Raw genomic sequence first — 15,657 nt, forward strand, 5'->3', positions numbered from 1 at the left:
TTGGCCACTGGCAGTCTTGTCCATTTGTGTTTCTTCTAGATAACCTGCTTGGAAATGTTTCCTCCTATAGAAAACAATAGAGAGTGGCTGGAGGCACCTTATTCAGGGGTCCATAGAACTGGAATCTAGGGTCCAATTTTCCTGAAACATGATTAGTCTTTAGAGGACAGTCAGGAGTAGGTTCCCTGCAAATTTGGTGGAGATTTCTTGAAAAATGCCATCCTCAGAACCCCAGATATTTTTTCCCATAGGGAATAATGGAAAGTGGTTGGGGCACCTTCTTCAGGGGTCCACGGAACTGAACCCTGGTGTCCAATCTTCCAGAAACTTGAGGGTTCTTTATAGGACACTCAGAAGTAAGCTCTCTGCAAATTTTTTTTTTGAAAATTTTTTATTAGGTGAGTACAAATTACAAATCAAATTTTTATTTAAAAACCTAAATATCAATTTTCCCCCACCCTTTCCCTCCCCCCTTTTCCTCAGACTTCCAACAGCTTTCCAACCCATATCTTATTTTATTACTTACTTATCTATTCCCTCTATATGATATTATCCCGTATTTCCTTAACAAACGAATAGTATCCATTAAATTCAGATCTATTCAAAACTTAAACTTAACAATAATTAAAACTTCACTTTAAATGGTAAAGATCCCTATCTCTAATAATTCCCCCAATTAATAACTTACAAATTGCCATAATTTCCCCTTCACGTCCCACTTTTTCTCCAAATATTCCTTCAATCTCCCCCAGTCCTTGAAAAATTCTTCAGAATTCTGGTCTCTCAGCCTTCTTGTCATTTTGTCCATTTCTGCCATGTACAGCAACTTTGTATCCACTCTCCAATAGATGGTATTTCTTGTACTTTCCATTTCTGCGCATATAATATTCTTGCCGCTGTTGTCATATAAAATAACAATGTTCTGTGCTGCATAGGAACATCTTCCTTGTTTAAGTTCAGTAGCAGGAGTTCTGGGTTCTTTATTATTGAAATCTGCAAAATCTCATTTATCATTTCTAAAATACCTCCCCAGTACTGCCTAGCGACCTCACAAGTCCGCCACATGTGATACAATGATCCTTCATGACTTTTACATTTCCAACACTTGTCAGACATCTTAGCATTTCCATAAGCTATTTTTTAGGCGTCTAATACCACCTATATATCATCTTGAAAACATTTTCCTTGATACTGGTACAGGTTGAAATTTTCAATGTATTTTTCCACAAATACTCCCATGCCTCCATTGTTATGTCTCTTTGGCAATTTATAGCCCACTTTACCATCTGGACTTTAACAGTTTCATCCTCTGTATACCACTTCAAAAGTATTTTATAAATTTTTGAAATTTTCTTCTTACTTTCTTGTAGTATAGCTTCTTCCAATTCCATTTAATTCCATCTTTTGAGCGATCCAAGTTATATAAGTCCTTTATCTGCCTATATTGAAACCATCCATAACAAAAAGCTAACTCTTCTTCTGTTTTAATTCTTATCATATTTTGTTCCTGGATAAGAATCTTTTTATAGGACAGACTCTATTATAAATAGCTCTCGGGTCAATAGTTTCAAATGGTACCACCCACGAGGGGATACCTTCACCCAAATGTCTTTTATATTTTTTCCAGATTGTGAAGAGACTTCTTCTAACATAATGATGCAGAAACATAGAATCAGCTTTCAATTTATCATGCCACAAGTAGGCATGCCATCCAAACAGTTTTTATAGCCTTCCAAAGTTAGTAGCTTACAATTCTCCAGTGACATCCAATCTTTAAGCCAGACCAAACAAACTGCCTCATAATATAATCTGATATTCGGCAACTGCAGTCCACCTCTCTCTTTTGCATCGCACAAAACTTTCATTTTTACTCGGGGTTTCTTGCCTGCCCATACAAAATCGGAAATCTTCCTCTGCCACTTTTCAAATTGCTTACTGTCTCTAATAATTGGAATTGTCTGTAATAAAAACATGATCCGTGGTAACACATTCATCTTGACTGCCGCTATTCTTCCCAGCCATGACAGATTTAATTTATTCCATTTAATCAAGTCTCTATCAATCTGCTGCCATAGCTTTTCATAGTTGTTCTTAAACAAGTCAATATTCTTCGCTGTAATCTCAATTCCTAAATATTTTACTTCATGTGTTACTTCACAATTTGTAATTTCCATTAGTTCTTGTTGCTTTTGTTTGGTCATATTCTTACATAATATCTTCGACTTTCTCTTGTTCACATAAAATCCAGCCAAATCTCCGAATTCCTTTATTTTATCTAGCAACTTTGGCATATTTTGTATTGGATTTTCAACAATAACCATCACGTCATCCGCAAAAGCTCTAACTTCGTAGGTGAAATCTTTAATTTTTATGCCTCTTATAGCATCATCCTCTCGAATCTGAATCAATAGCATTTCCAAAATCAAGATAAACAACGATGGAGATAATGGGCAACCTTGCCTTGTACCCTTTCTGATTTCCAATTTTTTTGTTAAATCCTTATTAACTACAATTGCTGCACATTGGTCTTTATAAATCACTCTTACTGCTTGAATAAACTCTTTTCCCATTTGCAGTTTTTCCATTGTGGCGAACATAAAACAATTTAGATTATCAAAAGCTTTCTCTGTGTCCACAAAAAAGAAACCCACTTCTTTCTCACAGTGTTTGTCATAATATTCTATCGCATTTAAAACAGTTCTCAAATTATCTTTAATTTGTCTATTTGGAAGGAAACCTGCTTGTTCTTTTGCAATAAATTCCACGAGCCCCTCCTTTAATCTCTCCACCAAATTTTTTGCAAAGATTTTATAATCATTATTCAGCAACGAAATAGGTCGATAATTTTTAACATTAAATAAGTCCTGTTCTTCCTTTGGTATCAATGATATAATGGCCTCATTCCAAGATTCTGGAACTTTTTGCCCTCTTAAAATTTCATTCATTACCACCTTCAAAAAGGGTACCAATTCATTTGCCAATGATTTATAAAATTTGGCCGTAATTCCATCTGGACCTGGTGCTTTGCCTAATTTAGTCGACTGAATAGCTTCCTTTATCTCTGTCTCTGTAATTTCTGCATTCAGCTTTTCCTTACATTCTTTCCTTTGATACAGTTTTGCATAAAACTTTAAAAATGCTCTACTAATCGCTGGTTGATCCATCAATGTCATTCCATTTTCTTGAATCTTAGTTATCACCTTTTTTTCTTTTTTCTTTTTCAACTGCCACGCTAAGTATTTCCCAGGTTTATTTGCCCCTTCGAATGACTTTTGATTTAATTTCTTCAGTTCCCATTCCAACTCTTTATTCTCCATTGCTTTCAATTGTTCTTGCAAGATTTTAATTTCTTGATATAGTTTCTTTTTCCCTGGTCTTTTCTTCAGTTGTACCTCCTTAGTTCTTATATTCTCCACAATTTCTATCTTTTTTTCCTCTTTTCTCTTTTTATCCCTTGCATTTAAGTCCATTAATGCTCCTCTAATAACTGCTTTATAAGTATCCCAAACTTTGTAGGTTGGAACGGTATTATTCAAATTATACTGTATAAAGAATTTGGTCTCTTTTTGTAACAATTCTTAATTGCCCTTTTGCTGCAGCAAATCCTCATTTATTCTCCATCCTTGTCTTTTGGTGCATTTTCCAAACTTCCACATAATTGGATTATGGTCTGAGCCTACTTCTGGCATTATCTCCACATCCTTTGTCCATAGAACCAAGTCATTATAGGCCCAGATCATATCAATTCTTGATAATGCCAAATGTCTTGGCGAAAAGTACGTATACTGCTTTACCTTAGGATTATTCCTTCTCCAAACATCTTCCAAATTCTCCTGATCCTTAATTTCCAAAAAGGATTTTGGCAAAAGTCCTCTTTTCTTTTGTGCACCCTTTGTTTTTTTATCAATGTCTAAAGCTGTAACTCCATTGAAGTCACCTGCCAAAATTATTTGTGAGTAAGTTAGTCCATCCAATTGTTTCTGTAGATCCTTGAAGAAATTGTCCTTAGCACCATTAGGTGCATAAATCCCAATCAGCAAAATCTTTTCTGTATTCCAAATAATTTCCACGGCTATGTATCTACCTTCCACATCATTAAATATCATTTTAGGTTGCAATTCATCTTTAATATATAAAACGACTCCTCTTTTTTTTTTTTTGCTTCGTTGTAGCTGCAAATTCCCTTCCCAATTTAGCATTTTTTAAATTTTTCACATCTTGTTACTTAATATGGGTCTCCTGTAAGCAAATTATATTGCAATTCTGTTTGGATAGCCAATGGAAGATAGTTTTATGTTTAGAAGGTGAGTTCAGTCCATTTACATTCCAAGATATGATTTTGCATTCCATAATCAAATTCTGGATCTTTTAGGTAAGTCTTTTTCATTGTCCATAAAAAACCTCTCCATCTCATGACTGGACCTGATCGTTTTCTTGACTGTTTGGTATTCAAAACTCATACCCTCTGGTATCTCCCATCTATATCTAATATTCAAATCCTTCAGCATTTGAACCAATTCTCTGTATTCCTTCCTTTCCAACAAGACTCCCCAAGGTAGCTCTTTCATTATTTGCACTCTTTTTCCAGCAATTTCCAAAGGGTTTTGAAACTGCTTACTCACAATATCTTCTCTTGTTCTTTTTGTTGTAAATTGCACTATCATATCTCTTGGTAAATTTTTTTGAGCTGCATATTTTGAATTAATTCTGTAGGCCACATCCAGAAGAGCCGCAACTTCTTCCACTTCCTTGTCCAAAAATTCTGCAAGTATTTCTGATATCTGCTCTTGGGCTGATTTCCCCTCTACTTCTGGGACTCCGCGAAATCTGAGTTGTCTTTCCATGTGTTTACATTCCGTCACGGCCATTCTTCCTTGCAAACCCTTGGTTTCTATCTTAAAAGAAGCAGACAATTTATCAACTTCATCTTCCATTACTTTAACTTTCAACTGCGTCGTTTGTAATTCCTTCTTGACCTCATCAATACTCTTGGCTACTTCTGCCACCTCCAATTTAAGTGTCTTTTTAAAGTCCTTCACCATGTCCCTTATCATATCCTTAATCTCTTTATTTCCATCTGCCACTTTCTTATCAAGACTCTCCAAGGCTGACTGCCACTCCTTCTTTGACATCGTGGGGCTAGCTTTACCTCACTCCCACGAGTCCGTTCTCTTCCGCAACTCCATGGCGAAAATAATTTATTATTTTCAAAGTTAAGTCCTCTATTTTAAACAAATTCTTCTCCAATTAAAAAATTCCGGTGTCCAAAATGGCGAGCGTCTTTTCTCTATGGTTTTGACTCGAAGCTTCTGCCCTTATCCTTCTCCAAGATGGCCCACTTCCGCTTAGGTTGAGGTCTTGCCCTTTCCCTTTTCCAAAATGGCGCACTTCCTTTTCCGGGTTTCCTTTAGCCGCCGCTTCCAACCTGTTACTCTATTGCTTTGACGCACTTCCTGCTCCGTCACAGCCACACAGCAGTTCTTGCGTTTCTTCAAGTTTCCCACAGTTCACTATCTCTCTTAGACCGCAGGTATGTAAACAATAATCACTTTTCCGCTCTAATTCTTCTAAATAAATTCTTTTTAACTCAGTCACTTTGCCGGAACATAGCCAGTAAGTTTTTAAAACTTAGCAATCTTTATCTTCCGAATTAATTCAGTCCCTCTTGTCAAAATTCTTCTCGGAAAGAGATAGCAATCTTTACTTTAACAGTTCTACTTGCGGGTTGTAATTGCCGTTTCAGTACTCAAAATGTTCCAAATTAGTCCAAATTAATTGCTGAAGCTTGGGTACGATGATCTTATGTCCGTTCAATGACTCCAAAGCCACTGCAGAGATCTTTGCCATCCTTCATAGAGTGAGACCTCAAGGCTGGGTGGGCGATCGTTGCACAGATCTCCCCCCACAGCCGAGATCAACACACCCTCTGGATCCTGAGCATTCACACCTGTTCTCCGCCTGAGAACAGGGGGCCGCGGGTGATCTAGCACCCCACTAGCCCTCACAAACAGCATCTCGGACAGCTCTGCTCCTGAGCTGCATCAGACCACCATGATCCCAAACTGGAAGTCCCCAGCTCTCTGCAAATTTAGTGTTTTCTTGAAAAATTTTCTCTCCCCCCCCCCCCCCCGCGGAGAGATTTCCCCATAGGGAATAACAGCCAAATATATCTGGGATTCTCTGATCTGTCTTAAAGAGATCAGATAATTCTTTCTGAATTTCAGGTATCTCAGAGGGTTTTTTTAGATCCCTGAAGCCCATATCTGAATTTCTCAGATTTTTTTTTTTTGATGAACATACCTATGCTGTAATTAAAGGTCCAAAAATTGAAGGCAAAGATTAAAAAAAAAGAAAGAAAATTTCTTTAACACCTCAGTTTCACATGTAGAGCTGAGTGTGCCACCTAGTGGAGGATACGGGATGTTTATATTATTTTCTGGATGAATTAACTGAATATATTATATTCAGGATTGTAATTAAAGGTCCAAAAATTAAAGGCAAAGATAAAAAAAAAATTGTTAACACCTCAGTTTCACATGTAGAGCTGAGTGTGCCACCTATTGGAGGATAAGGGCTGTTTATATTATTTTGTGGATGAATATATTATTTTCAGGATTGTCATTTTCACATTGCTGGGCTGAAAGTATAGGAAACAACTTTATATGAGTGAGTTTTACCAACAGCACCAGTTTTGGTGCCCTTCTAAGGAAGGTGTGTGTGTTTGTTATGTGCCATCAAGTCACCTCCAACCTATGGTGACCCTATAAAGGAAAGACCGTGAAAAAACCCTATCATTAACAGACTTGCTCAGATCCTGCAAACTGGAAGACATGGCTTCTTTTATTGAGTCAAGCCATCTTGTTTGAAACCTTCCTCTTTTCCTACTACCTTCCACTTTTCCTAGCATTATTGACTTTTCCAGAGAATCTTGTCTTCTCATGATGTCACCAAAGTACAATAGCCTTAGTTTTGTCATTTTAGCTTCTAGGAAGAATTCAAGCTTGATTTGATCTAGTACCCACTTATTTATCTTTTTGGCTGTCCATGGTATCTGCAAAACTCTTCTCCGGCACCTCATTTCAAATGAATCAGATTTCTTCCTGTCAGCTTTCTTCACTGTCCAACTTTCACATCCATACATAGTATTGGGAATACCATAGTTTGGATTATCTTGATCTTGGTTCCCAGAGAGACATCTTTATCTTTAAGAATCTTATCTAGCTCTTCCAGGGCTGCTCTTCCAAGTCTAAATCTTCTTCTGAGTTCTTCATTACAGTTTCCCTTCTGGTTGATGATTGAGCCAAGGAATAGAAAACCTTGAACAGTTTCAATTTCCTCATTGTCCTCTTTAAAATAGTGTAATTCCTCAGTAATCATTACTTTTGTATGGAGCTCGAGTTTGTGGCACTGGCAATTTATTTCACTTATGCATTTATTTCCCTCCATTTCTTGAACATCTTTTTCTTTCTTAGCTCATCACAGACGTCTCTGTTCATTCACATTGGCTTCTTAGATCCTCTACCATGTTTCCATTTTACTGGAATGGTGATGTCTTGAGCTGCAAGCATTCTTCTTTTAGGAGAGCCCACCCTTCTCTTGCTCCTTGCCCTTCCAACATCCTTGTCCATGGAATAACTCTCATCATATCTCTAAGTTTATTAAAGTTTACCCTACTAAAATCTAACATACATAGTTGGCTACAAACTCCCTGGGTACCCCACAGCAAAAGGAATTCCAGAAGGACATGATCACTTCTCCCTAAGATTCCAACCACCTTTACCACACCAACCAACTCTTTATTGTTAGTTAATATCAAGCACAGTATGGCCGAGCCCCTTGTCATTTCCTTTATTATTTGATAAAGGAAGTTTTGGCCAGGCAGGTCAGAAAGTTGTGTGATATTGGACACATAGCAGAGTTGGTCTCCCAGTACACACCAGGGAAGCTGAAGTCTCCCATAACTATAAGGTTGTGTTTCTTGGATACCCTATTAAGCTGCTCATGGAGGGCAGAATCCACCTCATCTCCTTGGTCAGGCAGTCTTTAGCAGACCCCAACCACAATATTGCTTGTCCTTCCCTCCCTTATCTTCACTCAGGCCCTTTCCACTGGGCTATCACTCTCCTCCAGTATTTCCTGACAATCAAACCCTTTCCTCACATACAGCACCACTCCACCTCCTCTACCACACTTCCTGTTCTTGAACACTTCGTACCAGCAGTCCATTACTGCATTCTAGTCATGGGAATTATCCTACCAATTCGCCTACTAAGTCATATCTTTCCATCTGCATTAGTAGATCAAGTTCCTCCTTCTTATTGTCCAAACTTTTGGCATTGGTATATAGGCACTGAAAACCTAGCAACATTCCCTCTCTTTGACCTGGCCTTTCCAGGTAGGACTCTTGCAATTTTTTCTCCTTCCCTGAAATTCCTATGCCAGTTGTCTCCATTCCCCTGCAATGTCAGTTTAAAGCTGTCCTGATGAATCTCCCCAGGTCCCTTCCACACACATTCTTCCCTGTCCTTGACAGGTGAAGTCCATCTCATGGAAGCAGGCCATCTTCAAGAAAATGTAGTCCCAGAATCCAAAATGCTCCTGCCAGCACCATGAACACAGCCAGTGGTTCACCTCCATAATCTTGTGTTCACTGTCCATCTTCTGTGCAGTGCTACATGGTACTGCACATGTGTAGGTCTGCCCAATGGTGAGATTTTGTAGCTTTAAAATCTACTAGGGGATGCCTATCTCTCCAGATTGCATGCACAGCATTTCCTGCTTAAACCAAATGTGCTTCTTGGAGACGGTGCTCCTTTCCCACAGGTCCTCTTTCACCGCTAACCAAAGAGGTTCTTCAGCATTCTCATTCTTTTTTTGAGGACTTGATTCTGCTTTGGGAAATCTTCTTCAACCTAAAAGAAAGGCAAGTATGGCTGAAAACGCCTTGTTTGAAAGATGTGCTACGTGCGTGACTAAAATGACAAGAACGGATGGTCACTCCGTTTGCCTTGTGTACCTTGGGGGAGGGACATAATGTCACGGCATGTGGACACTGCCAAAGATTTACCCCAAAGACCAGGGCCGAAAGAGCCACTAGGCTCAAGACACTTCTATGGGAATGGGCCCTCAGAACGTCGGATAGTCCTTTGGTTAAACCGACAAAATTTTCCACTCTTACAGAACTTTCCGATTGACCAATTTCTGGCCCAGCTTCAATATCAAGCACAAGATCACCCAGTCAAGACTGACATCCCTCAACTCCATCATGCGCCTGGTCCCAACAGCTTCAGATCTGATGGTTTTGAGTCAGAGTCGAGAGAAACACCTGACTCCGGAAACCCAGAGTCTCAAGGACATTCCTCGATGTCATCGAATGACATCAACGTTGCCTAGAAGATCGGAACCAATGATGGTATACTCTAAGACTTTGAAGAAACAGTTGGAACTGACCGAGATCAGATCCATGTCCTTGGACCCAAGAGCTTACGATCCAACAAGGGCTGCACCTGATGGGATGAGCCAAGCTCCAGCAGAGTTCTTGGAGCCTTCCCAAAAGAAAACGAAATCTAAGGCACGCCATCTACATAAAGGGAAACAGATGGCCAAACTATCAGAGTTGAGGAACAATTAACCTCCTGAAGTAATTGTGATTGACAGACCTTGTACTCCATCTATTCATTTGAGATCTCCGTGATCACATTCATCTGCAGAGGAAGGGAAGCAGGCTGAGCTACCTCCACCACCATTTCAATGGACCAGTGGTCAACACACCAGACAACTTTGCTGCTCCCTTGCATACCAATCATGGTTCCAATACACACTTCCCTCTCATTATGGAATTGACACCGGTGCTCATTATGGAATTGACACGTGCTCATTCTATGGCATCAACCATTGAGGAATTTGAATAAAGGGACTCAGATCCCAATATGAAATACCTGGGTCTTCCATGTCCTATCACCTGTCTGAATCCTAACAGGAACACTACCAACAGGACAGGATCCCAATCCAACCCTTCACCAGATGAGGCCTTAATGGGTATGGGATCCACCTCCCTGATGGACCCCAAATCTAAGGATAAAATGTAGTAACGATACGAGACGAGATCTGGATGCAAAGTCTGACCCTCCAATATGGAGGCGAGAGTTTTATTAAGTAGCTTTCAGGAAGTCCCGGAAAAGAGCAATGCCCAAATATGTCTATAGCAACAGTTACACATTCCAGTCACAGCCAGCTAAGCAAATATGCTGTGATCAGGCTTTTGTCATATCTATGGAGCATAACGAAAAGAAAGGTACATCATGAGCTTCTAAGCGTAGGAGAATATTACTTAGAGTGTATGGGAATATTGTGCTCTGAGAAGGATGAGAGATTTATCGTTAAACATTTAAGCTACTCCCTGAGTCTTCCCGTGTGGCATGCCAACTGACCAGGAGACCAGGAATGTAGAAATGTAAGAGTTAGTTAATGCAGACTGTGTGGCATGCCTACACCGGCCTACATAAAATTCTTCTGCACCTTTATTCTGGAAAGCCTGCTAATGTGGCATTTCCTGTTATAGAAGACTTCGTAGAACTACTAAATACTATCTGTGAAAAACCTGCCTCTGTATAGGCTACCTCTAAAAAATCAGAGACCCTCTACAAAACTAGAGAGGACATTTGCTCATTTCTTTTTACACATCCTCTGCCATTTTCCTTAGTAATGGAAGAAATGCAAACCAGGCAATGCCAGGGTCCTCATTCCACACCCTCTGACAAAGAGAGTAGAAAATTAGGTAGCCTGGGTAGGAAGATATATTCTTCTGCAGACTTGAACATCAAAATTGCCAATTATACAGCCATTATGGAGGCATACCAAGTGTTTTTATGGAACCGAATGAACACCTTCATTGATCAGTTAATGGAGGATCAGAAGACCCTGGTGAAAGTTATAATGGACAAGGCATTAAAACTATCCAAGCAGCAAATTAATACTGAGAGAAACACAGTTGATTCGTCTGCACAGGCAATGGCTTCGGCCAAGATGACATGCTGGCTACGAACTACTACCTTGCTAGTGGAAACATTGGGCAAAGTGGAAGATCTCCCCTTTGAAGAACAAACTTGGTTTTCCTCAAAGACAGTTGAATATCTTTCCTAAAAGAGGAAAGACAGGCAAACTCTTCAATCATACGAAGTGATGCCACCCAAACAACAGTCCACACAGAGATATGTGTACCACCAACAACAACCTTATAAGAGCAAATCCTACTGCTTCCAACCATACCAACAACAGCATCCTCCTTATAGACAAAACCAACCATGTCAGGCCCAATATCAGCATAGACAGGGGTCATTTCGTAAAAAAAGAGCTGCAGGAACTCATTAGCATAACTCATTGGCATAACTCAGCATATGCCACGCCCCTTGACATCACCGGACGTGTGTCATTGGCATAAATGATTTGCATATGCCACACCCCTGACCTCACCTATCCTGCCTGTTTTGGACCCAATCCTGGCCATTCAGGGCCGAAATTGGGCCCAAAATGGCAAAAAGGGGCTGAAAATGGCTGAAAAGGGGCCCAAAATGGTCAGAACTGAGCCGCTGTTGAGCGGGAGAGTGATACGCCACCTGCAAGAGGCCCAATCCTGGCCATTTTGGGACCAATCTATGCCAAAACGGGCCCAAAATGGCCAAAAATCAGGTGGGCAGGGCCACTTGCCATGTGACCTCTTCGGAGAACTACCGGAACTGCGTTCCTGCGCGTTCCCCCTCAAAATGAGCCCTGAGCATAGATGATCCAACACTAGATCTCCCCAGGGGCATCAGACTCCCTGAGGGAAAGAACTCCAAAACCAACCTAAACAATTCTGATTATGCTCCAAACAGGCAGTAGTGTTTGGAGACAGGCAGGCTAGTTATTTTCCGGTTTGGAAAAAAGTTACTACAGATTCATGGGTTTTAAAAGTTATACAAATTGGTTATAAAATTGAATTTCACTGTTCCCCAAATCAAAGCTTCCCTGATTTATTTCAATATACGTTCTCTGAAGGGTTACAATCTGAATTACTAAAAAAGAAAGGGGTGATATAGGAAATACCAATTTCTGACTAACAATGGGGGTTCTACTCCAAAATTTTCCTAGTGGCAAAAAAGGATGGTGGCGTTAGACCCATTTTAGACGTTAGAGGTCTTAATAAGTTTTTCTACATTTGCAAATTTAGCATGGTAACACTGAATATGGTATTACAGCTTGTACCTCATAATTCTTGGCTTGTGGTACTGGACTTAAAGGATACATACTTTCACATTTCTATTCATCCATCACACAGAAAATTCCTACACTTTACCTGTAATGGTAAAGTTTTTCAATACCAGGTATTACTTTTTGGGCTTGTCATAGTACCAAGAGTTTTTACTAAGTGTATGGCTGTAGTCATAGTTTACCTGAGAATGTTGGGATGCATTATTTATCTTTATTTAGACAACTGGTTGATTTCGGCACCTTCAGTGGAATTGCATGTTACACTAGTGATTGACACATGCCAAAGCTTGGGCTTGGTAATAAATTTTAAAAAGTCTGTTCTCACATCCTCTAGAAGGGTATAATTCATAGGGGCCAAACTTGATAGCAGATCAAATAAGGCCTTCTTCTCTATGGAAAGAGCACACAAAATAAAGAACATGATCAGTCATTTTACTAAATGCAGGTTTCAATCAGCATTAGGCAAAACGAGAGGGGGAGTTCCACTTCCAATTCAAGGATACACCAAAGAAAAAAAGAAGTGGAAGAAGCACAATCGTAATCACAAGTTACAATTATATTCCACAATATTACAATTGTAAGCTCCACAATCCTAAGGATTGTGGAGCTTACAATTGTAATATTGTGGAATATAATTGTAACTTGTGATTACGATTGTGCTTCTTCCACTTCTTCTTTTTTTCTTTGGTGTATCCTTCAATCAGCATTAGCCATTCAGACCCTTTTGGGCTTTATAGTTGCTACCATAGTTGTAACATCTACGGCCTGGTTAAACATGCACACAGTACAACTGAGGTTCCTTTTGGTGCACAATTCAATTACACACTCACATGACAGACAATTGTACTGCCATATTCTATATGAACATGTTCTATGCAAAGAGGCCATAGCCACTTGGGATTGGGAGATAGAACAGGGCATAACTATTCAGGCAATACTCATCCCCAGCACTACCAATGTAAATGCCGACAGACTGAGCAGATTCCCATCAGAGAATCATGAATGGTCAATAAGAAACATCTACTTGGAACAGGTGTTTGAACAATGGGGATTCCCAGAGGTGGACCTGTTTGCCAAGGAAGGGAATAAAAAGGCTCCTCTGTTCCAAGGGAGGCATAGACCAAAGGTCCATAGGGGACTCATTTCAGATAGTCTGGACAGGTCACCTTTTCTACGCTTTCCCCCCTTTCTCCCTAATTGCCCAGACAGTCAGCAAAATACAGACATACAACCCAGATATCATTGTTAATAACACCACTTTGGCTCAGACAGCCCTGGTTCCACTGTCTAATGCAATTATCCAGAGGCTCACTGTTTCATTTCACCTCAGACCCAGATCTACTGAGCAATCACAGAGTTTGGTATCACGATCTACCCAGACTAAAACTGACAGCATAGTTGATCTTACAAGGGGAAAACTCTCTGACAAAGTAACAGAAATTATCCTTAATGCAAGAAAAGAAAACACTAGAAAATCCTATGCCTTCAAGTGGGAAAGATTCTCTACTTGGGCCAGAGTGAAAGAGTTAGATCTGCTAGATTGCTCTTTATCCCAAATCTTAGAATTTCTTCTCTCTTTGAAGCAGGAGGTTCTCTCTAATCCAGCCATTAAAATTTATTTGGCAACTATATCCGCCTTTCACCCTGCTATGGACAGGAGTACTGTCCCCCCCCCCCCCCGGTAATATATTCAAATTGTTTTTGAAGGATTTACAAAATTTATTTCCCCCAGTCAAAGAGATTGTACCTCAATGGTCACTGCAACTAGTATTATCCAAGCTTATGTCCCCTCTATTTGAGCTATTAGCTACTTGTCATCTGAAATGCCTATCCCTAAAGGTGGTGTTTCTCGTAGCTATAACCCCAAGTAGAAGAGTGAGTAAATTGGCAGCACTGCACGCTAATCCCCCATTTTTCAAGGCGCACCAAGGGAAAGTAGTAGAACCTGCCTGAAGTTCAGACCCAAGATAGTGACCCCGTTCCATTTTTTCCAACACCTTCAGCAAAGGCAGAGAAAGCATTACACTCACTAAATGTACACAGAGCCATACTCTTCTACCTAGAATGTACTGCAACATTTAGGAAAGATACACAACTTTTTGTCTGCTATGTAGGCCCTAAAAAAGGGAAAGGAGCCACAGCACACACCATTGCACAATGGGTAACATGAGCGATTAAAATATGTTATACCATAGCAGGCTTACCTTGTCCGATAGAAGTGAATGCACATACTACTAAGTCTCAGGTTTCCTCAACAGCTCTGATGAGAGGGGTCCCTCTGCATGACATCTACAATGCAGTGACATGGTCCTCAGCAGGCATGTTTGTGAAGCAATATCCCCTGGATGTGGTGGAAAGGAAAGAAGCATCAGTTGAACAGGCTATCCTCCAATCACTCTTCCAATGAAGAGCACACCCACCTTCCGGGTAAGAAGTTTGTTAGTCTCCCATGTGGGACTACACAGAAGATGGACAATGAAAGCAGAGTTGCACTTACTAGTAGCTGTTGTTCATTGATGTTCCTGTGATGGGAAAAGAGTGAGACAGCCCCAGATGAATGTGCTTTCCTTACCAAAGGCTCCACCAGCAAGTACTACTGTAAGGAGTGCAAGTGTTATGGGTGTTTATATAAGGAGAAGTAGTCCTTCAAGTGGGTGATGCTCAGTTTGTGAATGGCCTTAAAAGAAAGACCAGTTTTTTTGCAGTTGGAAGTTTGGAGCATGGAATGAAATGAACTTGCTTAGAAAACAAATCAGCCACCAGTAAGATTACAGTTTTTCCCTTTGAGGGGGGGAAGTCAGTAATAAAGTCCATTGAGACCACAGCCCATGGTCAAGAGGGAGTTTCTAAGGGTTGTAGAAGACCAGGCGGTTTACCCCATCTGCTTTTCCCTATCAAACACACTTTGCAAGTGGATACATACTGAGAAATGTCCCTTCTCATGTTTGGCCACCAAAATTGGCTTTGTACCAGATGCAACGTTTTTAAATACCCAAAGTGGCAACCAACTTGGAATTATGACCTTGTTTCAACACCTCCCCCCTTAAACTGGCTGGAACATACGATTTACCCTGTCGATACCAGCCACCCCCCTCTCCCCTCTGTAGATCGTCTTTGGGTAGGGTGTCTCCTTCTTTCTCTGCTTCCTCTTTGACTCTTTCCTCCCAGCCCATGCGGGGAGCATTCTGCTTTAATTGTTTGGCTTGGCTCCGGGTGGTCGCTGCCCTCCTCAATTGGGCTGGTGAAAACATTGTGTCTTTTACTTCCTCTCTCTGGCTTTTATGTTGGGACATGCATGAGAGGGCATCTGCCAGGAAGTTAGATTTGCCAGGGAGGTGCTTCAGTGTAAAATTAAACTTGGAGAAGAATTCCGCCCAACATAGGTGTTTGGTGCCTAATTTGTGCGGG

The 15,657-nt window shown here is 40.3% G+C and overlaps 1 protein-coding gene across 1 annotated transcript in view; it reads left to right on the forward strand.

The window, feature by feature from the left end:
- Positions 1-9,631, forward strand: part of SDCCAG8 (SHH signaling and ciliogenesis regulator SDCCAG8) — a 166,113-nt gene extending 156,482 nt beyond the window's left edge. The window contains exon 17 of the mRNA XM_054972158.1: positions 9,181-9,631. Within this exon, the coding sequence (XP_054828133.1) occupies positions 9,181-9,631 (451 nt within the window). The remainder of the gene's footprint in view (positions 1-9,180) is intronic.
- Positions 9,632-15,657: the final 6,026 nt, after the last annotated feature.

The sequence above is a fragment of the Eublepharis macularius genome, chromosome 1 (assembly GCF_028583425.1).
Source record: "Eublepharis macularius isolate TG4126 chromosome 1, MPM_Emac_v1.0, whole genome shotgun sequence".
Classification (NCBI taxonomy): Eukaryota; Metazoa; Chordata; class Lepidosauria; order Squamata; family Eublepharidae; genus Eublepharis; species Eublepharis macularius.